At 51.5% G+C, this 25978-nt stretch overlaps 2 protein-coding genes across 8 annotated transcripts in view; one reads left to right on the plus strand and one right to left on the minus strand.

The window, feature by feature from the left end:
- The first annotated feature begins 1362 nt into the window (after positions 1-1362).
- Positions 1363-25440, plus strand: STRA8 (stimulated by retinoic acid 8). Of its 6 annotated transcripts, none has more exons than XM_042925595.1 (9): positions 1363-1469; positions 7697-7925; positions 12001-12076; positions 12663-12747; positions 14814-15035; positions 15919-16204; positions 20498-20571; positions 22196-22307; positions 25350-25440. In XM_042925595.1, exons 2-9 carry the CDS (start codon positions 7734-7736, stop codon positions 25422-25424), a joined length of 1122 nt encoding a protein of 373 aa, XP_042781529.1. In that variant the 5' UTR covers positions 1363-1469; positions 7697-7733; the 3' UTR covers positions 25425-25440. The 6 variants fall into 6 exon arrangements, with proteins under 6 accessions (XP_042781529.1, XP_042781525.1, XP_042781526.1 ...); XM_042925591.1 differs by lacking the exon at positions 1363-1469 and adding an exon at positions 3063-3185; XM_042925592.1 differs by lacking the exon at positions 1363-1469 and adding an exon at positions 3222-3300.
- Positions 19520-25978, minus strand: part of LOC122211972 (solute carrier family 23 member 1-like) — a 57397-nt gene continuing 50938 nt past the window's right edge. For both annotated transcript variants that reach the window (XM_042925581.1, XM_042925571.1), the window contains one exon: positions 19520-21219. In XM_042925581.1, the coding sequence (XP_042781515.1) occupies positions 21182-21219 (38 nt within the window). In that variant the 3' untranslated portion in view covers positions 19520-21181. The remainder of the gene's footprint in view (positions 21220-25978) is intronic.

Raw genomic sequence — 25978 nt, forward strand, 5'->3', positions numbered from 1 at the left:
GCGCCTCTACCCTTAAAAAATTTTTTAGGTGTATAGCACAGCATTGTTAACTACGTGCCCAGATCTCTAGAACTTTTTCATCTCACGTGACTGAAACTCTATACCCATTGAACAGCAGCTCCCTATTTCCCCCTGGTGACTGCCCCCAGGCCCTGTAACCAGCATCTTACTGCCCCCAGCTGCGGACAACCACTCTTTAGCAATCTGCTTCTATGAGTTTGACTACTCTAGATAGCCCCTACAAGTAGAATCGTGCAGTATTTGTCATTCTGCGACTGGCTTGTTTCACTTAGCATAATGTCCTCTAGATTCATCCATCTTTTTTCATGACTGAATACTATTCCACTGTGTGCGCACCACATTTTCTTTTCCATTCATCTGTTGATGGACATTTAGGTTGCTTCCACCTCTTGGCTGTTGTGAATGATGGTAAATGAACACGGGAGGCCAACACCTCAGGATCCTGCTTTCATTTCTTTTGGATAAATATGTCGTAGTGAAACTTCTGGATAATACGGCAGTTAGTTCTACTTGTAACTTTTTGAGGATCCTCCATACTGTTTTCCACAGCAGTTGTACTGTTTTACGTTTCCGCAAACAGGGCACAGGGTTCCGGTATCTCTACATCCTTGCCCAAGAGCCACTGTCCACAGCCCTCAGTTCAAAGCTGCGGGTCTTTCGTTCGGAAGCTTATAAAATCAGGTAAATTTCTCTCTGGCCTAAGGTAGTTGATAGTCATCTCACTAGATGTCACCCCAAAAGCCATGGAAAGCAAAGAACCAGAAAGAACCTTAGATGTTGAGATCTTAGACAAATCACTGCCCTCCTCGGAGTCTGGCTTCCCCATCTGTAAAACGGAGTTACGACTCTTCACAGACTTGTCCATAAGGATTAGGAACATAGTGGGTACCCAATACACAACCCACCACTCTCATTTAGTTTGAAGGATGTAAAAATGGTAGGGTCTGAGGCCCCTGCCCTTTACCCCATGAAGTCGATAGACCAACAATGGGGAACAAGCGCAAAAGGCTTTTCTTCTAACGAGAAAGTCAGGGCCAAGTGGCGCAGAACAGGGGTGGCCCCACAGGGGTGGCATTAATGCAGGGATCTTAGAGGCGTCCTGGTGGACCTGGTGGTCAGCTAGATCCAGGAGAAGGGAGTGCCCTCCAACCGATGGAGGGAGGGGGGGTTTTCAGAGCAGGATCTATGCTACTGTGTAAGGGGGGTGGTATTTCAGGGAGGGATCTATGCTACTGGGAGGGAGGGGGCAGGGTCAAAAGTGACAGTGTGTGTGAATGTTGCCGAGGAGAACTCTGATTGTATCTGAAGCTGAAGAGAGCCACCGGGAGGTACCAGGGTTCAGGAGCAGAGCCTTCCTCCTTACAGCTGTGGGGAAGGTTGACTGACGTGGACAGAGATCTCTGTGGACAGAGATCTCCATTTCCAATCAAGAAATCAGGCTGCTGCAGGTAAAGCGGTCTCCTAGTAACATCCCCCTGCCCCCCGACTGCATTTCTTCTGGATGCAGATCTGGTTCTTCCAGGGCGGCGCATCCAGAGAGGCAGTGTGGTGTGGGTTGAGGGGTGAGGTGGGGGGGGGGGGGGCACTGATCAGATGAAAACCTGAGGCAGGTAGGTCTCTGAGCCCCTCTGTGTCCTCTCGGTGCAAAGGGGAGGCTCTCCAGGATGGAGCTGCAGACTCCCCAGCACCCTCTGCTCCCCGGGGCCCCAGCAGTGCTGCGGAGGGTGGGGGGAGGGGCTGATGGTGGGAGGCAAAAAGTGGTGGGGGGGAGAGAAACCAGGAAGGGGTGGGGGAGAAAGGAGTTCCTCGGGGGCCCTCAGAGACCCTGCATCAAAGGCCACCGGAGAGCCTGGACCTAAGCAGAATTGAACTGAAATGAACATTTGACATTTACCCTGAAAAGGAGGGTAAGTGATTCTTACCAGGTGCTTTCTATGTGACAGTTTCTTTGTACATAACACATAATTCAATAATCCCCCAAAATCCTTTTAAAGAGGAGTCTGGCACTCACCGCAGTCGAATTTCTGGAGTGCGGACGGAATGCCAGGTGGCCTATTTGCACGGTTTAGCTAGGACTGGCTCACTGATGGTCCTTACGGTCACGGGGAGGGCACTTCTGGACAGGGATCCAGATCTGTGCACCACCAAGCCCACAGCTAGGTGTGAGACCTCTGTGTGACCCCTGCCCCGGGGTGAAGTTCGGCCCCCTCAGAGGGCAGCAAGGGGGCACCTGGCCTGGCTACTGCTCTTGGTGCACAGCTGATGCGATGGGGTCACGACCATCAGGAAATATTTACGGGTGCAGGGGAATCAAGCAAAAAGAGGCCAAAAGACAAGAGTATATCTAGATTTGGGGAAAAGGAATTTTTCCCCCTCAACTGAAAGAATGCCTGCTTCCTGTTGTCCCAAAGAGTGAGTCCTTTTTTTATTATTTCTTGATATTTTAATCCAAGCTTTTGAAGGTCTCTTTTCTAACCTTCTTACGCCCCCCTCCCCAAAGTTCTCTCCCCTTATTTAAAACATCATTTCCCTGGCCCACCCCCTTTATGCCGGTTTCCTTCCTACCTACACGTTTTCATCTTTTCCCTGAGATGGGGAGCCCCTAGTTCTCTGGACCCTTTATTTAAGGTGTCTTCTGTAAGCCTCAAGATATCCCTGTAAGGTAGGTGTCATCGTCCCACTTGACGGATGAGGAAAACTGGGCTCAGTGTCCGGTGAGTGGAACCAGTTAGAGAACTTCCCTTTAGTCCTCTGTGGGCTGTGTGGGGCACCTGGGGTGGCAGAGGCATCCCCCCACCCCCTCCCTGTCCCCGCGTGACCTCCACTTGAAAAGGAGCCACCTGGCAAGGTGAGAAGGTCAGTCTCCCCCTTTTGTGTGTCCTTGAGACAATTCGTTACATTCTTTCTTCCACGGCCCGCACCCTCATTGGCCCGCCACCGCACTTCCCCATTGGCTGTGTTGGCCGGGGACGCGCCGTGATTGGTCCCCAGCCTGGTGCCCAGGCGCTAGGTCTGTCTCCTGGTGGGGGTAGGATCTAGAGTCCCCAGTCTGGCTCGCGCGCGAGGCCAGCGACAACTGTCCCGTCAGTCAGGGCTTCAGACAGCCTCCCGCATGTCCTGGGAGAGGGGACGTCGTGTGCACGGGCACGCACCTCCCGCAGCGCGTGAGTATAGACCAACCGCTGCTATCACTGCGCCGGCTCATCTTCGCAAAGGTGCACTTGGCCATGTGGGTGTTCATGCACAGGTGTGGGCTGTGCGTGCCCGTGATCCGAGCAGGTGAACGTTGAGGTCTGGGGCCAGACCTTCAGCGGGCGTGTGTGTATGGCATCGTGACAAAGTACAGAGTTCTGAGAATGATTTTGGCTTTCTCTTTTACGTGATGTAATAAGCGTAGGGAACCAAAGGAAGCTGCCTGGGAGTTGCAAAACATTATCCAGCCTATTGTGTACTTTCGCGCAGGGTGTGCTCATAAGCGTCACACTCAAACGTTTCGTGGAGTGATGCTAAAAACCGATGAAAATTTCTCTGAATCGCAGAAGAGGCAGAGGTCATATTTTTCAAAAAATTAGTGTAGGGAGTTTTTAAAATGTCGACTCCAAGTGTGTACTAAGTGGTGTTTTGATAGGAACGGGTTAGTGTTCAATAGGCAAGTCGAGAAAGGTAACTTGAAAGTGTGCTTTGCTCTGCAGATGAGGAGTAGCAAAAAAAAAGGCAGGACGGTATGAACCGTCCCAGTGCCTTTCTAGAAGAGTTCGTCAGTGAGGCTGTCTACTGACTTTGTTGGACTGCAGAGCGATGTGCTTGCTGGTCTGACCCACAGGTTTGAACACAGTGAAAAGCTTTTAAAAGGGAATATATGTCAGGCATTCTGAAATGCCTATTATCTTTGGCCCGGGTTTCCTGCAGAATGAACGGGGTTTTCGCAGAAAAAGTATCCAGCAAACCTCTGTCCACAGGGCTGCAGAGCCCGGAATTCCTCCAGATTCAGCTTCCCACTCTGTCGTGCACTCCACTTCTGCTAAAAGGAGTAGCTCGTGCTGCGTGCCTTTGCTCCGGGTGGTCATAGAATCGTGACAGTGACCTTACAGAGGCAGCAAACTTTCTAAAGACTTTCTCCCCTCCTTTGTACAGACAAATTAAGACCTCGGGCTTCTTGGCTCATACAAAGTCACACGGGAGATTAACACGGAGCTGGAGGTCCAGTCCAGGTCTTGAGCCAGTGGATAATCCAGCCGGCCTTGCCCTACACCAGTTCATCCCACTGGCCGGGTACCAACTCTGAGTGCAGCGTCATCCCACCCACGGTGGGTTCTTAGGCCTAGTGCCCTGCCCCCCCCCCCCCCCCACTAGCTCTGTCCTGAATTTCCAAGATTCTCACACATTTTGGTTGCCCAAACATTTACACTCATCCCCCAAACGTGGCCAGTTTCTGGAGTCAGGAGAGGTATCCAGATTCTTGCCCCTGGGTAATCCCTCCCCTCCTCTCCAGCATCCCCTTCGAAGGCTTTTTAAGCTTCCGAGATGTGTGCCTCTCACTGTGGATCTGGCCAAAAACTGAATTCAAGAGATCGTTATACTCAGGATCCAGAGAGGGCTTTTGGGTTTTGGTCGGACTAGCTGTTATTCCCTGCCTCCAAGGTCTTTTCGTCATCCTATCCTGTCTTACTCTGACCTGCCGTGCGAAGGATGGTTTAGATGCCGATACGTTAATCCCAGCCAAGGATTTTACTAATTTGTTGGCAAAACAAGATTAAGTTAGAAACCAGTGTGGATGGGGCTGGCCAACATCTTAGAGGAATTGGGGCCTAAACTAGGAATAAAAGGACAGGTTGACTTCTCAATAGGTAGAGACTGGGGGGCAGGGGACAGAAGGAGGGGCGGCATCCCGGGGCAGATAGGCAGGAGCCACAGAATAGAGGGTGGTGGGCAGGAGAGCAAATGTTTCTGTTATTGGTGTGAGGGAAAGGAAAATGGGAGAGTCTGCTATCAAAATGCAGATTTCCAGGTCCCGGGGACAGAGTCTGGGACTCTGCTGTCCTTATACCTCTGGGGGCAGTTTCCTTAACACACGTGGCCCCTGCACAGGACATTTAGGGGAAAAGGTTTGTTTTTGTTCTGTTCTGTCGTAAATAAAAGATCCCTTCTCAACCTCATTTTTACAGTTGGTTCCCCCTTTCCTAGCAGAAGAGCCAACCTGGGGAAAAGGCAGAAGGAGGGTCTTGCTCTCCCCTCCCCCCACCGAGACTGTGGCTTCTGCGGTACTCACCCCGTGAGCCACCCCCTGACACAGACCACAGGTGCGGACAGGCCAGATCCACCTGTATTATCCCAACAAAAAGCTCTGTCTGAACAATACTTACACCTCAGCTCCTGTTAGGTGCACAGCGCAAGTTAATAAAGACAACTCGAGACGCATGCCTTCTGGAGGTCCTACCAGCTCATTCCTAGCAGAGAGCAGGATGGCATTTAGGAGCAGGACGTTTAAAATTGCACAGGGTCTTGTCAAGTTTCATATCTGCTTGGCTTGAGGGAAGGATCCTCTCCCATCATCCCTGCGTCCTGCCTTGCTCCTGCCTCAAGGGGGAAACTATCTCAGACTCCTGACCGCGGGGCGCCTGGGGCAGGCAGGGTGAGGCAGAGGCCCCGGCTCGGCAGGTGGGCAGGATGCTCTGGGACTGGCTTCACCCCTAGTGGCAGGCAGTGAAGACTGGCCCAGGGGGTCCATCCCCTTTGCAAGAGGCAGGGGGTCACAACCCTTATCCTGTGACTGAAACCACACAGCCCTCCAGGTATTTGGGTGGAGTGTGTTTGGGGAGAAGCCTGGGAGGAAACCCCGATTACCAGCATTGGCACCGCGAGAGCTTCAGATTTCCCATAAGCCCAGGGGCCTTTGGTGTCAGTATTTTGAGACCCTTAGAGAATTCTAGATCCTGGGAGAATCCTAGTGTTTATTTTACTTCTGCTCACTGACCTAAATTCCCTGCTGTCCAGGCACATTCATTTCTTCTTAATTTAAGCAATTAAAGAAAACCTATGCTCTTCGGTTCAAAAGATTTTTATTTCTTCCCCAGGCAAATCAAAAGTTTCTTTGTTTCACTTTGCTCCCTATTAAAGATTTGTCAGTGTCTGGGAAGTGAGGCTATAGTTTTTAACCCAGCCATCAGGCTGGATGGGCTTGTGCAGATTCTGCGGCTGTCCTCTGTGCACTGATGGTGGCATTCTGGGTAATAAATGTTACAGGAGCTTCACAGATCAGTGGCACAGACACCCACAGACGTAGTGGCACCCACTTACTATCTTCCTGCCATTGTTTTGAGAAGCGAAGAGAGGGAAAATCGACCCATTGGTGAAAATTACGTTGTTGGTAGATTTGTTTTCTGATCTAAAAGGTGTTTTACAAATCCCACGCTGCCTGATTGGGTTCACTGTCTCTGTGGCTGGTTCTCCCTGTAGAACTTAGTGGGAATGCTTTCTCAAGCCCCCTTCCCTGACATTCCCTCTATGGAGGAGACTTCGTTCCCAGCTGCCAGATGTGGTGCTTGGAGAGAGGTGTTGCTGTATGGGCCCTAGTGATGGCTCAAACCGTGAAGATATCAGCATCACCTGGGGAGCGGGCTGCCCACCAGACGCCTGGGCCCAGTAGATTCCGAACCAGTATTTTCAAGGTGGGGCCTGGGCGTGTGTATTTTCTACAGTCCCCCCAGTGATTGACATACATCAAAACAAGCAAACCCCAGGCTGAGGTCATGGAATGTCCCTGGGTGGCAGGCAGGACCGAGCTCAGGGAAGCCTGGGACCCAGTGGAGGGCTTCCATTAGAATTCACTCAAAACCCCAGCACTGAGCACCTTCTGGGAGTACAGAGGTGATGAAGATGTGGCCCCTCTGTTCAAAGGGCTGGCTGTCCTCTGGGTGGTGGGGTGAGTGCCTGAAGGAGGAGTCTATGACTCAGGTAAGAGACCTTGGTCCCTGTCTTTTACTAAAACTGTTATGGATACATCCCAGAATTGCCTCTCCTAGGGGAGGGCTCCTGCTTTGTAAACTCAGATGTGACAACCTAATGATCATCCTCAGAATGCACAGCAGGCCAAGGCACACCTGCTTCTAAATCTCTGTCATTATGTGACTTTTTGCTTTCACAGGTATAAAAGTGCATCTCTCCTTTTTTGAGATTATATATATATTTGCGAATATATATATATATATATATTCACGAATTTAAGGACACACCTTGATGGATTTCTTTTTGTACATATACCCGTGTAACCACTACCTAGATCAAAGAGGGGTGCATTCTCATGGGAGGAAAGACCTCAAAGGGTGTGGACACATGCCTGTTCAGCTTTTCACAGACTGTAAGGAATGAGATCTCAGGGGTATGGCTTGCTTTCCTTGGCTACGGCCAGTCAATTTAACAAGTGTCTGGTGAGTACCTGCAACGTTCTGGAAAACCCCTGGGGTAAAGCAGCAGTGCCCTTCAACTGTAAGTCAAATATGAGCAGCTTGTGTTCTTAGGAGTCCAGTTTAAATTCCGGATTTTTGTGTCCTCTGTTCTTTATTGTGTATGTTATTGATTATATTCATCGGTTTGGGACCTGTTACTTGGGAGTGGTAACCCCTTTCTGTTTCAGTCTGCCTTCCTCTTTCTTTAGTACTGTATTTTTATTATTTAGGGCCAAAGAAGGGCATACTGTTACATAGCAGCTTGTAATGGCGACCTCTGGAGAAGGCAGTAACCCCAGTGGCAGAGCAATACCCTGGCCCCTGGCACAGCTGTGGGAGCTTGAGCCGAGGGTGGCCCGCCGACGCCTGTCCCAGGCCCGCCACCGAGCCACCCTGGTGGGGCTGTTCGGCAACCTCCGGAAAATGGTCTACTCCCAGTCTGATCTCACAGCCTCAAAGGTAAGGGGACCTGGGTGTGGGAGGAAAAGTCTCCAACGTGGAGGGACTGTGGGGTGAGGTGGGGACCGGCCTGGAGCCCCCAGTCCCCCCACCCCCACCCTCAGGGCTGCAGTCAGGATGGGGTCAGTGATCAGAGGCGGGCACCTCGTGGCGCACGGCGTGTGGCTGCACGTGGGTGACGCGTGAGCTGGACCTTCCCTGCCCGCAGCAGACAAGCCTGGCATCAGAAGGGAAATAACACCCCGAGAGGCCTGGTTAGCGGCTCCTGTGTCTGTCCCTCGAGCGGACAGGGGTGACCTCTGGCATCTGCTCCGGGACCCTGCCTCTCCACTCAAACACACACGCACACATGCACACACGCGTGCACACACACACACAGACACACGCACGTGCGTGCGACTTGGTTCTGGGCACCAACCAGATCTTTTCCGCAAGGCAGCAGAGCCCTCTGGGTAAGTATTTATCTGTTCCTGCTCTTGATTTTGCCTTTCTCCCTCGATAGCTTCTTTATTGCCTGTTAGTGCCTCTGGCAGAGCATGGAGGAAGGTTCGGGTGGTGGTGCTAGAAGGAACAGAGCTCGTGTTATTGGAGGAGCCTTATAGGAGGTCTCCAGTAGGGGAGAGGGCCCCGAGATCTTCTCGCTCCCCCTGCCCTCTTGGAACAGCGGAGGCACAGGGGTCCGAAGGGACCTGTCAGCTAGTTGGTGGCAGGGCCGGGAGGAGGGCCTCAGCTCCCGGCTCCAGACCTGGTGGTCTTTCCAGAGACCAGCCGGTTGCCTGCGACAGTTTCTAGCCAGCAGATTTTCCCTCGTGGGCTGGTGGGTTTCAGCGGAGCCGCATTTAAGGACAGGGACCGCTTGAGGGGCATGAGCCCCCAGCCTCCTGCTGCTGGAGCTAACACAGCCTTCTTTCACTGAGGGCCAACACAAGAATTCCTCGTCAGCTGGCACGGGGCCAGGGCCTCTGTGACTGTGGCTTGATTGAGTGGTACCTCAAGCACCTTTGTGCAAGATGCCGAGTAGGGCCCAGAGGGTTTTTGGGTGAAAGAATCTGAACAGAGATCCTGCCTACTCTTGTAGAAGGGTGTGGAGGGTGAGAGGTGCGGGGGCCACTGTTCCTCCTCTCTCTGCTGAGCCAGGCTCGGGGGCTCAGGGCAAAGAGCCCGTCTGGGCATAGCTCTGCGCCGTGTCCCCTCGCCGAGGAGGAATCTGCTACCTGTGCCCAGGGATGCGCCGAAAACCCAAAGTCCCCGTCACTGGCCAGTGAAGTAGTGTGCACAGACTGGCAGCATGACCAAAGAAAGAACAGGGCCCCAAAGTAAATAATCGAAGTCAAATATAGAAGAAAACTATATTTTCCTCTATATTTGCACCCCCTAAAGTCTGTACCTCGTGACGTGGTGGTGGAGAGCCTGGCGGATTGGCCTGGGTCCATGTGAGACAAGGTACTTGCCAGGCTCCCGTCACCACCTCCCTTAAACACGGGCAACAGTAACGGCTTCCTCAGAGGCCTGTTGTGGCACCTAATAAGATCGCTGCGTGGAAAGATGTGGCATTGTCATAATGGCTTCCGTCTTGGTCACTTACTAGTGTATTACCTCATTTATCTGCCACAATTCCATTCTGATCTCATTTTACAGAGGAGGAAATGGAGGTTCCAGAAAGGTAAACAATTTGCCTGGAATGGCACAGCCAGGAAACAGCAGGCAGACCAGGTGTTCTCTCTCTTCTCCTTTTTCCCTCATCCTGCTTGAGGGACAGTCCTGAATTCTGCCTTCGTCATAGGCATGAAGAAAAGGTTCGCCCTAACAAAATACCAGGAATAGGGTGGCTTGAAACAACAGAAATGTATTGTCTAGGAGTCCTAGAGGCTCAGAGTCCAGAATCAAGGTGTCCACAGGGCCATGCTCCCTCCCTCTGAAGGCTCTAGGGGAAAAGCCTGCCTGCCTCCCAGCTTCTGGCGTTTGCTAGCAATTACTTGGTGTTCCTTGGCTTAGAGATGCCCCACTCCAGTTTCTTGGCCGTCTTCTCACTGTGTCTTCACCTCATCCTCCCTCTGTGCACGTCTGTCTCTGCATCCAAATTTCCCCATTTAATAAGGACACCAGCCACGTTGGATGGATTAGGGCCCATTCTATTGACCTCGTTTTAGTTTAGTCTACGAAGGACCTATTTCCAAACAGGGTGACATTCACAGGTTCTGGGAGTTAGAACTTCAACATATCTTTTTCAGAGGGATATAATTCAACCCAGAACTAAGGTCCTAATTAGCCTGCCAAGAACATTCTGGAAGCACCCGGCTTCCATGGCTCTGTGTTGGCCCTCTAAGACTGCAAGTGAGCATGGGGTGTCTGGGCCAGAGGGCCAGAAAGGCCTCACCTCATCCTGATTAAGAACAAGCCTGAGATGCTGGGAACCAGGTAAAAGGAGTATTCGAGGGCCTCCTGGGTGGCTCAGTTGGTTAAGCATCTGACTTCAGCTCATGGTCTCGTGGTTCGTGAGTTCAAGCCCCTCATCGGGCTCCTTGCTGACAGCTCAGAGCCTGGAGCTTGCTTCGGATTCTGTGTCTCCCTCTCTCTCTCTGCTCCTCCCCTACTCGCTTGCGCTCTCTTTCTCTCTCTCTCAAAAAATGAATAAACATGTAAAAACATTTACAAAATAAAATAAAAGGAGTATTCGAGATCTCGCCATCAACTGCATTCTCCTGTCGCGGTTTTGGGGGCAGCAGAGTGTCGTGCTTCTCGCTCCCCTCAAGCCTCCTTTCTGTGCACCAGGCGGGACGCTGGGACGGCACCGGGGCTGTGCGCCCGTGGCTGCTTTGGCTTCCTCTCGCACTGCCTGCCCCGGCCCTGGCCACACCTGGCTTCCCCAGTCCCCTGGGGCGGCCCACGTCCCCAGCCACCCCGTCTCTGTCCCTGCGTGGAGGCCTGCCTTCGAGACACTGCGCTCTCCAGAGCTCAGCTCGGCCTGCTTGCTCGGCTGCCGTGCTCTAGGTCGTCTGGACGCCTCCAGCTGGAATCAGTGTCCCTTCCCACGCGTTTCCACGGCCCTCGGCTTCTACTCCCTTTGGTGCCTACTGAATTCTAGCCTGTGTTACAAGTCGTTTCCACGCTTGCCTTGTCCTTCCTGCTGGAAAGCAGGTGCCATCTGATTTACTCTGTGTCCCCAGGGGCCGAACACACAGCTCTGCCTGTTGCACTTGCCTGATGAACGTATGGAACTCTGGACAGCTATCGGTGGTCAGCCAATAAACAGTATTTAGCATTTCTTGTGTTTGCATAATCTTGCAATCACCATTTGACTTTAGGAATAGGGGCACCTGGGTGGCTCAGTCGGTTGAGCATCCGACTTCGGCTCAGGTCATGATCTCGTGGTTCATGAGTTTGAGCCCCGCGTCGGGCTCTGTGCTGACAGCTCAGAGCCTGGAGCCTGCTTCGGATTCTGTGTCTCCCTCTCTCTCTGCCCCTTCCCCGCTCATGCTCTGTCTCTATCTCTCAAAAATAAATAAACGTTAAAAAAAAATTTTTTTAAAGGAATATTACACACAGGAGAGAAGGAAGGGGAGAAGGAGGAGGGGAATGCTTGTGACTTAGCCCTGCAGCAACAGGAAATTCAGAGTTCAAGTTGACAGGGGATTTGGTGTTTTTTGATCAGCTGAAGTGTATGCATCTAGCAAATAAGAACTATTTATTTCATATTAACCAGCCAGTTGCTCATTGCGATAACTGAGCAGAAGTTAGTTCTGGGTCTTGGTGCCAGCCTGGGGCTGCTGTTCGGCCACAGTTCACTCCATCTTCAAGGAGCATATATAGCTGTTTGCCCTTCGGAAGCCCTAGTAGTTTGCAGAACACAGCCCCGTTGCCAAATATTTTAGCATTTCTGTGAGAACCGTCTCCAGAATACAAATTAAATGCTTCCGAACAAACTTCCCGACCTTTTTATTGACAATGTCAAGGAATGTGACTTTGCATCTGAGGGAGCATGGCGTCAGCCTGTGGAACGGACTCCTGTGTCCACGAGACCGCAGCCTCGGGGGTGGAAGGCTGGCTTTTCAGCATTGTCTGTCTCGGTTCCCAGTGGCAGGTTTTGAATAAGGCGAAGAATCATATTCAGGAGCTGGAGCAAACCTTGGACAATCTTCTGAAGATGAAAGGTAATGGACCCCTGTCGGCCACCCCCGTCTCCTTCCCAGGGAAAGACTGGTTGGTCTTTCCACCGAAAGCAGAGTGATTGGATTAAGCCAAGTGAGCAGGTATTTCCTGCGTGCCGACCGTGTGCCAGGCACTGTGCTGAAGCCAGGAGTGCAAGGAGATTCGTGCCCCTGCACTCAGGGAGCTTACAGTCTGGCAGGACAGACGGAAGCCATCAGGTACCTGATCCCATCTTGAGAGACCAGAGAGGAAGCGGACCGGTACTTATCACGCCCAAAAGCAGAGCCTGGCTCCCTTTCTTGGCACTCAGTGTGGGAACGGTGGCTGGCGAGGAATTTGGGTTTACTAAGCTGGTGGAAACCAACTTCTAAAAGGGATACTTTTGGTGTCTTGATTGAGAAGGGCCGGTTTAAGAAACTTCTCCCCCTTACCTCTAGAAGAAGAGGTGAAACTGGACCCTTGACACCCTAACCCGAATCTGGGTGGGCTCAGGGACCACTCACGGTCCACCTGGATCAGAAGGGCAGGAGGGAGTCGACAGAGGCTGGGCCTCCCCATTTGTGACCCTTGCCTTCACCTCCCCAATAGAATCCTTCAAGCTGGAGGACGGGAATGCAAACAGCTTAGAGGAGGTCAAGGCAGAATATGCCAGCATGTACTCTGGAAATCACAGGTAAGACCCCCAGGCACCACCGTGCAATCAGCAAAGGAGGGATCATCTCATTGAGGCAGACAACTGCATTGGTGGTTCCTAAATGATCAGCCACTGATCCCAACCCCATCCATTTCCGTAAGCCATCCTTCCCTTACCAAGTTAAGATACACCCTGTATCCCATACTAAAATCTGATCGATACTTACATCATGTGCCCATGTGAGAATGGCTACATTTCTTTTTAAATCATAATAATTAGGATTTTTCTCTAGATAGATTATAGACCTACAGCAATTAAAAGTGTGGCATCAGCTCAGGAATAGATTAATTATATTTTATAGTTATTGTATTTTAATTCATTAAGTTAGGAGTGAAATTCAGTGTCTTCCTTCAAGATCATTTGTATTTCTTTTCCTGGCAACCTTTAGTGCCAATTTTTTGCCCATTTGCCTGTTGGGTTGGTTGTCTTTTTCCCACATGGCTGTAGAAGTCCTCTGTATAGACCAATTAGCCAGCCATCTTTTAGGATATGACTTGCAAATAATTATCCTTTGGTCGTTTGTTTTATTATTTTGCTTTTGATGTTTTTGCTTTTTGTTTTGGCCATGCAAAAATGAAGTCTCATCTGTCCATCTGTTATGGTTACTCAGAAAGGCTTCCTGTGCTCTGAAATTTAAAAACGAAAAAAAAAAAAAAAAAAAAAGAAGGGAGCCTGGGTGGCTTAGTTGGTTAAGCATCCAATTCTTGATTTCAGCTCAGGTCATGATCTCACAGTAGCGAGATTGAGCCCCACGTCCAGCTCCCCACTCAGCGTGGAATCCCTCTCTACCCCTCTTTTTTTGCTTCTCTCTCTCAAAATAAATAAACATTTAAAGGGGCGCCTGGGTGGCTCAGTCGGTTAAGCGGCCGACTTCAGCTCAGGTCACGATCTCGCGGTCCGTGAGTTCGAGCCCCGCGTCGGGCTCTGTGCTGACAGCTCAGAGCCTGGAGCCTGTTTCAGATTCTGTGTCTCCCTCTCTCTGACCCTCCCCTGTTCATGCTCTGTCTCTCTCTGTCTCAAAAATAAATAAAAACGTTAACAAAAAATAAAATAAACATTTAAAAAAATAATGTTAAAAATAAAAGAATCTTCCCAGGTTTTCTTCTGGTGCACTTGCTTCTTAACATGATGCCTTGGAGATTACTCCTATCAGATGAAGAGATTCTGGGTTACAAATCCTGGTTTTCCAAATCGTGTCGTGCTGTTCTGCTCTCTTAAAACTGCCTTTTGAAGAGCAGAATTTGAAATTTTTGATAAAGTCTAACTTACCCATTTTTTTCTTTTTGAGGTTGAGGTTTTGGTGTGAACCTAAGTATTCAGTGCTTTGGGGTGCTGTTACAAACGGCACTTCTTAAAAATTCAATTTCCAGTTGTTCACCACTGGAATATAGAAATACTATTGGTTTTCATATATTGACCTTGTATCCTGCAACCTTCCTAAACACCCTTCTTTGTTCTAGTCACATATTTGGAGATTCTTTGGGATTTTCTACATAGATTATAAATAAAATCAGTTTTACTTCTTCCTTTCCAATCTGTGTATCGTTTTGTTCTTTTGCTCACCTTGTTGGACGGGCTAGAATCTCCAGTACTATATTGGATAGAAGTGGTAAGAGTGAACATCCCTGTCTTGTTCCTGACCTTAGCAGAGACATATTTTGTCTTTTACGGTTAAGTATGATGTTAGCTGTAGGTTTTTCATAGATGCCCTTTATCAGGTTGAGGAAGGTCCCTTCTATTCCTAGTTTGCCGAGAGTCTTTGTCATGAATGGATGTTAAATTTTGAGGAGTGCTTTTCGGCATCTATTGAGGGGATCGTTTGGTTTTTCTTCTTTAAGTCTGTTGTTACAGTGAATTCCACTGATGGAATTTCATCAAAGTTTGAGCCAGCCATCCTGCATTCCTGGGATAAACCCCACTTGGTCGTGATGTGCGCACACACACGCACGTGCACACGCTCACATTAAAATTGTCTTCGGAATGTCAGTGTCAGTGTTCATGAGGGGCATTAGTTTGTGGCTGTCTTGTTTCTGTTTTCTCACCAGCCTGGTCTCAAATAAGGTTTGTCATAATGGCTCTGCCAACTGGTGCCCAATTGAGGCAGTTGGGAAGGATGCTGAGGGGGAGGAAGAGGAGGAAGAAGAGGGGGAAGACCAAGAAGAGGAGGAAGAGGAGGAAGAGGAAGAAGAGGAAGAGGAAGAAGAGAAGAAAGTGGAGCCCTTACACTCCCCAGTCACCTTGTTGCCAGACCTCATGGAATTTGAACGGTGTGAACGGCTGGGAGGGTGGCTTCACGCATGGCCTGAACTCTTGTGGGGAAGGGGTCAGAGGCTCTGTCTGCAGCAGGCTGCATCCCCGGTGCACTTCCAGACCAGGCCCCAAATCAAGGAAGCTCCAGAATTTCCATATGTTAGGGGCTTGGGATGGGGTTGGCAGAAGAGCTAGAGAAATAATCTTGAAGTTACATTGCACAGCACATACACTGAGTTTACTTAGACTGGGTATTTATTTGGGGTGACTTTGTGGGGGCTATGATGGGGATTAGGAGGACCAAATACTCCCATACACACACACACACACACACACACACACACACACCAGCTGCATTACTGGTCTTATAGTAAGAAATACAGTGGATGACTGGCCTGGACTCCAACAGCCACCCACTGCCCCTCCACAGACTTAAGACCCATGGCAGCCATGTTGGCTTCTGGAGGCCAATAGAAGGAGGCTCGCTCCACAGCTGAGCCTTTCCGACCCTGAAATAAAGCAAGCGTCATATCATGGCTGCACATTCATGGGGCTTAGAATTATAAGCACTTTTCCCATGGGCTGAGAGGTGAGCAGGGAGCGTGGGCTCCTTGTTCTCTCTTCTATTAGGCAGAGAGCTCCATGGGAACTCTGGGAAGACGTGGGGGAAGGACCCTGGAGCCCAGATCTATATCATTCCACGGCCCCCCAGATGGCTTCTGCTCTCCAAGTGTCAGGGGCATGCAGACTAGAAAGGCTAAGCCCCTGGTAAACCACAGAGCTGTGGCACTGCCCGTGTGGTGTGGACCACCCCACTAATGGACACCTGAGGAGACGGTTTGGGGAGGGACCTTCGGCCACTGGCTTCAGGTCTGGGAGATGATGCCATTTCTGTTCCAGGTATCTCAACTTTTACAAACAGATGATGGACCTTCTGATCGGGAATGGGATTGTCTCCTCACAGGAGGTGACACTCCCCATCGTCTCTGCAGCCATCTCCCACCTGTGGCAGAACCTCTCTGAGGAGAGGAAGACCAGTCTCCTGCAGGCCTGGGCACAGAGGAACAGCGGCCTCCTGGGCCTTGCTGGTACCTATCAGGAGGCAGGCTGTGCCGAGGGCAGCGTGAAGGACAGTGGGGTTGACAGCCAAGGAGCCAGCTGCTCACTCGTCTCTACCCCAGAGGAGGTGAGCAGACCGTCTCTGGGTCAGGGGGAGGAGTGTGTGGGAACGATTCTGTTGCCTTTGGCCTGGAGACACCAGGGGTCTGCTTGGGGTCATTTACCAAATGTGAGGTAGTGTTTAAATTCTGACTCAAGCCGTGTGTTTCTGATTTTCCCGGCCTAAGCGCTACCACCACAGAATGGCATTCCTTTTTCTCCTGCTTCCTGAGCTTTCCACAGGGACCATAGAAGAGAAGGCTTAAAAGGTCATTATCAGCTGGGATTGTTTTCGCTGCCAGTTACTCGCTCATTAAACCATCAAGGGAAAGGTGCTTCTCCCATGCAGGGAGTCCCAAGGTCAGGAGGGCTTCCCATTAGTCTCAGTGAGGTCGCCTTGGACTTGGTCCTTCCCCTCTCCCTGCTCTGCCTCATCGTAAGGCTGACCCCTCACCTTGTCTCCCCTCCCCACCTTCCCGTGTGACTGTAGAATGGCAGCTAGGAGCCTTTGAGCTGTATAGTCCCTCCTCCACATCAGGTAAGAGAGAGAAAGATTCATGTGGCTCTTTCTTAATGGTCAAGGAAGACCTTTTCCAGAAATTTCTGCCATACCTCTCCTGCCCTCCCATTGGCCAGATTGCCAGATTACTGAGCCAATGACTGACATCATCGAGAACGTATTATGTTTGGACCGGCTAGGCCCAATCCCTAAGAGGAGCTCAGTTCCCACCCCCAAGAGCATTGCTGCCATTCAGTGAAAAGAGAGGAATTCACTATCGACTATTGGCCTCTCAAAGCAGTGTGTCTGGTGGCATTAGTGGTCACTCAATGCTGAAATCGAAGCGGGCCCCTCAGCTGCGCTTCCAGAATTAGAACAGCCTCAGGAGGCTGCTGCCGCCTCACGGCCCTTCTGACCTGCTTCTCTAGCTTGGGGCAGGCAGTTCTGTGCTCTCTGCGCCTGTCCTGTGCTTTGCAGGACACTTAGTAACCATGGCCTCCACCAGGTCAGCCGCACCCCTCTGCTTGCCCTGACTTTCCAAGCACCCCTTAGTGGGTGGTCCCTTTGAGGAGATGTTCTGTGGCTCTGTGGGGAGCCTTAGAGCCAGACAGCTTCGTAGTGCCTGGGACCCTGGGGATACAGCCCTGAAATGCTCCATCGTCCAGGAAGTTGCCCAGCCCTCAGGGCCCGGGGCCCGGACAGCAACAGGATGTCAGTCACCTAGTCCAGGGCTTTCGGTTTACTGATGAGGCCTAAGGAGTGAGGTGGCTTGTCCAGGATGCTCAGCTCCTGCTTCAGAGGTTGTATCTCCTTCATCAAAGAATTTTTCAAATCTTTCTTTGGTCACCTGTCTATGGTCAGCCTTCCGTGATCTCCCCTGATCCTTCTCAAGTGGAGTCTAGTAAAAAGGCAGGTACCTGGCTAATACCTCAGACCCACTGAAGTGGAGTACCTGACCCCTCAGGTGGCTCAGAACCTTCATTTTTTAAAATGTTTGTTTATTTTTGAAAGAGAGAGAGAGAGAGAGGGAGAGAGAACGAGTGGGGGCGGGGGGCAGAGAGAGAGAGGGAGACACAGAACTCGAAGCAAGCTCCAGGCTCTGAGCTGTCAGCACAGGGCCCCATGTGGGGCTCGAACCTGTGAACCACTAGATCATGACCTGAGCCGAAGTCGGAAGCTCAACCGACTGAGCCACCCAGGCGCCCCAGAACCTGCATTTCTAACAAACACCCCAGGTGACTGATGTATGAGGGCATTTTGGAAGGAACTCTCAGTGCAGATATGCAACAGTGAGTCAGCTTTTGTGTATGTCCCCTCTGCTCCCCCAGTTGGACTTGGGCTTCTCACCTATTTGTCCATTAATGTTGGCTTCACCACGAGAGTTCCTGAGTTCTCCTCCATAGTGGTCAAAGCGGGGCCAGGAAACCAGTCGCTGAAGACCTCATACCCAAGGCATGTCAGCCAGCCTCGATGTCTTTGTAGCCCTGAATCGCCTAGCCCTGAGGTCTCACACAAAGAAGGCAAAAGGAAAACATATGCCAAATGTGCGGACAAGCGTTTCAAGCTGTAAACCGATGTGTACAGGCGTGTATGTGCATTTGCGGCATGAACCTTTCCTCAGGGAAGGGCAGACCCAACCCAGAATCTAATGTCCCCAAATCATGGAAGCAGCTGATCTTTTCCAGAAAGGGCTAAGGGCTCACATTCTTCTGGCAGCAGAGTTCCTCAGCAGTGCCCAGATGAGGGCTCTGCCTCACTGCCATCCCTAGGCTTGGGCCAACCCAGGGCTGGGTGACCAGGTGAACAGAAGAGAGAACAGTTACACCCAGAGCAGGGCCAGTCACTACTCTGGCTTCCAACTTAGTTGCAGTGAAGTCTTTATAGCTCCTGGTCCATCTGGAGATGTTCTGCTGCAGAACAACTGTGTTTGGGGCCAGCTCCTGGATGCAGGGTCAGGTGTGCCTGGGAGGGTCTGAGAACCAAGGCCCCATGAGTGTGCTGGGTGCTCCAGAAGGGCCACAGAGCCTGGCAGGGCACCCCTACCCCCGGCCAGGCTAGCTTTGAGAGCCGTATGCACAGCTGAGGACAGTGTGTGGCCCGGAACTTCAGTGGGCTGACTGGTCAAAGGCAGGAATTTCGGGCCCAGGACCCTGCCTCCCACCTGCTGGGGAAGAACACAGAGTGGATGGGCTTCTGGGCTGGTCCTTTCAGTGACCTCTTCCCAGACCCTCTTGGAGATAAGCAAAGGGATATTAGAAAGAAGGTTCATCATAAAATGTCTAAAAGATCAGGCGAAGGGCCATCGGGTGCCTGGGTGGCTCAGTCAGTTCTTCTGACTTCAGCTCAGGTCATGATCTCATGGCTCGGGAGTTCAAGCCCCACGTCGGGCTCTGTGCTGACAGCTCAGAGCCTGGAGCCTGCTTTGGATTCTGTGTCTCTGTCTCTCTCTCTCTGCCCCTCTCACACTTGCCATCGGTTTCTCTCTCAAAAATAAATAAACATTTAAAAAATAAAAAAAAAAAAAAAAAAGAAGAAGAAGAAGAAGAAGGGCCATCCACATGGCCAGAGTCCCAAGGGATTCAGTTCAGGGGAAGCAAATTGTAAGAAGATAAGAAAGACAGACACAAGACCTCCAGAGATAGAACAGTGTCTCAGGTAAGGGGAGAGACCCTATGGAACCTCCCAGAACCTGCCAGCTATGGGCCAGAGAGCTCCCTCTCCTCTTCTCAGGGTGACTGCCCTCGTAAATGGGGTGTCAGACACAGGGAGGCGTCCCTGGTGAAAATTATATAAGAATGTCCCGCCCAATATCTGGGACATTCTTGTACTGAAAACAAAAAACCAAAAACCATTCTTTATTTAAAATTCAAATTTAACGAAGCATCCTGCATTTTTATTTGCTAATCCTTGCATTCCTAAGTGTATATATCACATTCCTGTGGAATATTTAATATTCTTCAAGAAAGTAAACAAAAGCAGGACTGAAAGCCATCTAAATAACAAGACTGCAAAATCGAAATATCCAATGTAACACACCCCAGGAAATGACCAGAGGGAAATAGGTCAATGTGTCAACAATAGACCTCTCTGGGTGGGACGGCTTCTCCGTGGTTTTCATTTCTTTCTCTGTTTCTATTTTCCAAAATCTTCACGATGAGCATGTGTTTCTTTTATAAAGCAGATTAATATCAATAATAGCTAACGTTTCGGAGGCGGGTGCTTCACCGACCTCATCTTATTTAATTCCTGCAGTGTCCCTGTGGGTAGGCGCTATTGTGATTCCCTTTACATAAGAGGAGGATTTGAGAAATGAGGTCACTTGTCTGAAGTCACACGGCTTAGTGAGTGGCAGGACTGGGAGCTGGCCCTCCTGCAGCCTCACCCCAGGGCCCCCAACCTCTCGGAGGGCTGTCCTGGCTGATAGATGACTGCCAGCTTGGGGATCCTGGGCTCGTGTGGCCTCTGCATCTCGGGAGGTGTAGATGAGCCCTCTCCCAGGGCAAACTGAAGCCTGACTCTGGCTGCTGCGTCTCACGCCTGGGCTCCCACCTTCTTTAGAAAGAGGAGACCGCAGTCCCTGGTGCTCCCCCGTCCCTTGTGGCCACCTCTGGGGTTGGCACTTTGTTCTGGGCGGGCAAGCGCTTACTGTGCACGGCCTGGGAAGGTCACCAAGCAGAGATCGTGTGTTTGGGCCCCGGCTTTCACATACCCATCCTTTGGGGAGTGAGGGTTAAAGAGAGAGCCTTTCTATTCGTGTCCGCCAGCGGCCCAGAGCAGGTGCCAAACTAGTGCTGACACATCACGTTCTGTGCCTTCCTTCAGATACTCTTTGAAGATGCCTTCGATGTGGCAAGTTTCCTGGACAAAAGTGAGGCTCCAAGTACTTCTAGCTCTAGGTGAGGAAAGGGGTATGAAAGAGTGTGAGTGTGTGTGTGGACCCCTGCGCGGATGCTTAGGGGCCGCTCCCCTGCAGCCCCACAGAGGGGCGCAAAATTCCGCAGAAGTTCTTAGAGATCCACTTTTGTCTGTGGTTCGAAGCGGGCTGGTCCTAGGATCGTGCCACTGAGCTGAGGCTTCTTCTACGTAGAAAATGCTTCCATCCTGGCCCAGGGCTGAGACGCAGCGGGTCATGAGCTCGAGGCTGTGCACACTGCACCATCTTCCCAGGGTGAGGGGGGCCACGGGCAGGTTGCTGCGGTTGTCTGGTCTGAGAGGTGGGCAGGGGCTCCGGCCCCCCCACCCCGCCCCGAGAGGCTGGGCCAATGTGGAAACGGGCCGTGCCCTGAGCTGGACAGGGGAGAAGTGGCTTTTCACGGTGCTTCTGGGGATGGAGGTGGGAAGAGGGGAGGAGGGGACAGCTGACCCCATGAAGCGAGAAGACACAAAATAGGATCTGGGGAGACTCCCAAACAAGCAGCTTGACTAAATCCGTAGCACAGGGGCTTTTCGCAAAGAGAGCTTGATTGGGACGCAAATTCCTTTGTTGCTTTGGAAAGCTGTGGTCTTCTAACCTATAGGCACAGGTACCTGCGCCCGTGTCATGGCTAAAAAAAAAAAAAAAAAAAAAAAAAAAAATCCCGATTATTTAGTTTTTCTTCTTTGGGAGTGAGGAGACATTCCTGTCCTCATACCCCAACAAATATCCCCACTCTCCGCCAAGGCCATGCGGCCAGGCTGTCCCCGGTCACCTGACATCAGCCTGTGTCCCTCCCACCTGCCTGCTCCACTCGGCCTCAACAGACTTGTCCAAACTCTCCAAAGCTGTTTGATGAGGTGACTCGAGCTCCTCTCAGCTGTGTGTGGGGTTTGGTTCTGCTGAAACGGGCTGGAAGCGGATGGATGTCCCTGTTCCTGAGCTGGGCTTGGGCTGTGGAGACAACTTCGCCAACCTGGAACTCCTTACTGTGCCGATGGAACACGAGAACAACCTATTAAAAATGTTTCCTGCTCTCCCTGGAAAAGGCATGGATTGCTGCCGGAGGGTTCCTACGCGGCTTGTGGGACCTCGGTCCCAGGGGAAGTGAGGTCAACATGCAGGCTCTCCCCGCATGACTCGAGGCTTCTTTGAAGTTGTTGGGAAGGCAGCGGGAAGGAGTCTGCAAAGCAGGCCTTCTCCGTGCTGGTGCTCTGTGTTAGACCTACCGAGGGGAGGCATCTCAGGGGACTGAGCCCAAGTGTGGCAGATGCCCCCTGAGCTCCGTCAGCTGCCACAGGGGGACCAGGACCGTGGAGCGTGGCTATGCGAGGGCGAGCCTGAGGGACAGAGGCAGTTTAGCTCCCTTCTTCCAGAGGCCACAGCTCAGAACGCTAAATTAGGGCGCAGGAGCCAGTCTCCCTGTAGTCTCTCTTTTCCCGTGGGCTCCATTGAAGCCGCGGCAAGGCAGACCTCCAGGCTGTCTGAGAATTCAGCCGGGTGCTTCCAAGTGCGTGGTTCACCCTGTAAGCCACATATTTTAGGGGGTACCAGCCGAGGCCGAAGATTAGGATTCTAAATATTTGCTGTTTCTTCTCCTTTGTCAGTTCAGCATTTGCCGGCAGCAACCCAGAAAATCCAGAGGAGAAGTTTCAGCTCTACATGCAGATCGTCGATTTTTTTAAAGGCCTTTGCTGCGTTAACACTCAGTTAAAACAGGTAGGACTGAGCAGAGCGATGGGAGGCCTCCGCTCACCTCCCGCAGGATGCCAGAAAGGACTCTCGAGACGAGAGTCAGCCTGATGCACCCTGGGGAATAGAAGATGTCCAGGGAAGCTGAGGGACGAGACTGACGGATGTTCCCCGGGCAGGCCTGAGATGGGGACCTGGCTCTTGGCAGGCATTTGTAAATGTTGTGTGACTGGGTGACAGCTTTTGGAGGGGCTGAGCTGTTCTGTCATCTTCTGAGCCCCTGTGCTAATGTTTGCTGTCAGCTTTTGAAGGGCATTAATTTCCGCTTCCCAAAAGCTGACTGCGTCTTCATTAGAAGGTACGTTCCAGAAATTTTCATGTGGGGAGGGGAGTGAGGTGTGAGGCACCAAGGGCACAGGCCGCTTCGGATTCATAACCGAGGAATTTCTCTCCGAATTTAGCAAAGACACAACTGTTAATTTAAAAAGGTAGGCAATAGGGGCGTCTGGGTGGCTCAGTCAGTTAAGCGTCCGACTTCGGCTCAAGTCATGATCTCACGGTGCGTGGGTTCAAGCCCTGAGTCAAGCTCTGTACTGACGGCTCAGAGCCTGGAGCCCACTTCAGATTCTGTGTCTCCCTCTCTCTCTGCCCCTCCCCTGCTCGTGCTCTGTCTCTCTCTCTCAAAAATAAACATAAAAAAAACTAAAAGAAATAAAAAAGTAAGCAGTAATAATGACAATGCTTGTCTAAAAATAACTAGGACAGCTTTTCAATAGGTTAAGGTATCATCCTATTAGCGGCCCTCTTCCTACTGACCCTTCCTTGCCTCTGCCGAGACCACTCTGAATCTCCACTTGGGGCCCAGGGCCCCCCCTCCGCTTGCTCCGCACCACCCATCAGCTCTTGGCCGTCCGGCCCTTACTGCTGTGTCCGCCTTCTCTTGGACACAGGAAAGTCAGTCCACTTTACCGAGGCCAGTCTTTGCTTTCCCTGCTTCCTTTTCCCCGCATATGGTAGAAAAGAAAGACCAAGCAGGACTGGGTATCCGTATAAAGCAGAGGGATGCTCGAACTTGAATCCTCTTGGGAGCTAACCGGAAATGCAGATTCCTGGTGCCCCGGCACCCGAGATTCTCATTCACTGTTGTGAGGCAGGGCCCCAAGAATGCATATTTTGTACAAGCTGGCCAGGTGGCTCTGGGGCAGGAGGCCGCCAGCCTTCACCATACGCTGTATAAAGAGGGAAATCTCATTCTCTTCCCCATCCACCTCCCCTGTCAGCTTGACCGAGGTCGTTGGATGAAACTCTAATTAGCACCTGTATGGTGTCCTAGGAAGGCTGTGTTAGCACTCAGCACCTGGACAGCACCTAGGACTGGCTCAAAACAACAAAAATGTCTTCTCTCACAGTTCTAGAGGCCAGAAGACCAAATCAAGGCCAAATGTAGCCAGAAGCTAGAGAAGGTGCAGGGCCATGCCGCCCCAGAAGGCTCTAGGGAAGAGTCCTGCCTTGCCTTTTCCTAGCTTCAGGTGGCCCCCACAGCCCTTGGCTTGCAGCTGAATCCCTCGAGTCATGGTCTCTGTCTTCACATGGCCTTCTCTCTTCCATGTGTCTCCCAGTCCCTCGCATCTTCTTATAAAGACAACAGTCATTTGGATTAAGCGCCGCCCCTAAATTCAGGATGAGCTCATCTTGCAATCCTTATTACACCTGCAAAGACCCTCTTTCCAAGTAGGGTCCCAGGTGGGCGTGAACTGGGGTGGATAGGCTACTATTCAGCACCCAAGACCAGCAGATACCTCTCGCGACCTGCTGCTTTTGCAAATCTGCAGCTCAAAAACGCCTTGGACACCATTTTCGGGGGCTTAGGGAACTGGACCCTTCTGAACAACATTCAAGCCCTTGGTGTGACACAGACTTGAGTGTGTGGCCCCTCCTGGGATGCTTGGCCTCCTGGCGCCCCCTGTGCTCCACTCCCTCTTTTTCTCAAGCTTTGCTGTGGTCTTCACCCTGAATGAAGGGCCCACATGACTTTCCTAGAGACCACCTGGTTCCCTCTCGGATACGCTGGCTCCCCACGCACCCTGCCTTCCTCGGTAGAGCACCGTGAGCGAGGACGTCAGCAGAGTCTTCTCCCAAGCTGGCCATCACCCGGGGGACTATGTCCCACATTCACGAGGTGGTTGACTGGGCTTAGGGATGCCTCCCGGGGCCCAAGGGGACCGGCCCCTGACCAGCAGGGTAACAAACTACAGGGGTCACTTTCTGCCAAGGTGGGGAAAGACAGGAAGAGCAAAACCCAGGAACATACTTTTAGGGGGAGAGGTAATAGCGAGTCAGGTCAGTGGGGGCCATTGTAAAGGGAATAAAAAACCCCTGCTAAACACACACCGTGCTGCTGCTTAAAAAAATTATCTAATAGTCAACCCATGTACATAGTTTAAAACTTGAAAGTTACCAAAAGATATACAAAGAAAACTCAGTCTCCTACCAGCGTCCCTTGGCTATGCCCCCATTCCTTTCCCCAAAGGCAGTCACCGTCACCAGTTTCTTGTGCAGCCATCCAGAGATACTCTACAGATATTTATATATTCTTTCAAACACAAATGGTAGTCTACTCTGCACACTGCCTTGTACTTCACACTTTTCCTTTTAAATTGTATACCCCACAGAGACAGAACCATCTCGTTCCTTTAATTTCAAATAGCTGCATGGTATTCCCTCGGTGGGTGCACCATGGCATAACTCACTGTCCTCCATTGATGGGCATTTGGAACAAGCTTCGATGCTGTCCACCACCCCCCACCTCTTACGCGATCCTGGAAACCCCCAGGATGGAAAAGCAGCCAAGAAAACCCTTTCTGAAGATCATAGAGTGTGGAGTTGAGTGAAACGGAAAAGGGACCTGCCCCCCGCCCTCCCCCGTAGCCCTTACTTCCTGGCCGGAAGCTAGAGAAGATGCAGCAAGAGATGGGGTGGACTCTCGGGGAGACATGGGGGCCTTCTCATCTGCCTGGGGACTGGATTCCTTAAATAACAACTGATCCTCTTCCACCCTGTGTTTTGCAGGAACCAGACCTCCCCGTTGACGATGAGATGATCATGTTGAGGTGCATGGAGACCTTCGATGATGAAGACCTGTGACGCACAAGGGCTGGGAAGGGAGGGGGTGAACGGCGGTGGGTGGCTTCCAAGTACTATGCCGACAGCCAAAGCTGTACCTGCCTCGGCCTTCCGGGACAATTTGGAGTGGCTGTCCCAGAGCATTTGGATGGTTTCCATTTCTGATGGTTATAAAGTATTTGCAAAGTAGTGTGGCCCTGTGTCAGTCCCTCAGGGTTGTTTGGTGTGAGGGGTTGGCTGGATGCCAAGGCACACACCTGCTCCTGCTGTGTTCCTCTTCACGGGGGTCCTGGGGGCAGCCTGGCTGGAGCCCAGGCCACGGGCCTTTGAAGAAAGGACAGGTAGGGTCTGTCCCCAGAGGTGCCATGACACTGGGTACTTTCAGCATACCTTGGAGTCAGGACATAGTTCTGGTGGGTTCTAGAGAGTTCTGGAGGCCACTCACTCATCCTGCATGCCCTGGGAGCCCAGGAACGGTGCTGACCACTCATGTGCTGTAGGAGCTACAGGACATCGGGGCAGAACCAGCTTCCTCTGCTGCTTCTGGTAATAAAGACTCCTAAATGGAGTTCAAG

This window comes from Panthera leo, chromosome A2 (genome assembly GCF_018350215.1).
Source record: "Panthera leo isolate Ple1 chromosome A2, P.leo_Ple1_pat1.1, whole genome shotgun sequence".
In the NCBI taxonomy this organism is placed as follows: Eukaryota; Metazoa; Chordata; class Mammalia; order Carnivora; family Felidae; genus Panthera; species Panthera leo.

Coding starts and splice junctions, on each gene's coding strand:
- STRA8 (XM_042925595.1), top strand. CDS start 7,734: ATGGCGACCTCTGGAGAAGGCAGTAACCCCAGTGGCAGAGCAATACCC. Junction 16,205..20,497: donor TCGTCTCTACCCCAGAGGAG/GTGAGCAGACCG, acceptor GCCTTCCTTCAG/ATACTCTTTGAAGATGCCTT. Junction 22,308..25,349: donor TTAACACTCAGTTAAAACAG/GTAGGACTGAGC, acceptor TGTGTTTTGCAG/GAACCAGACCTCCCCGTTGA.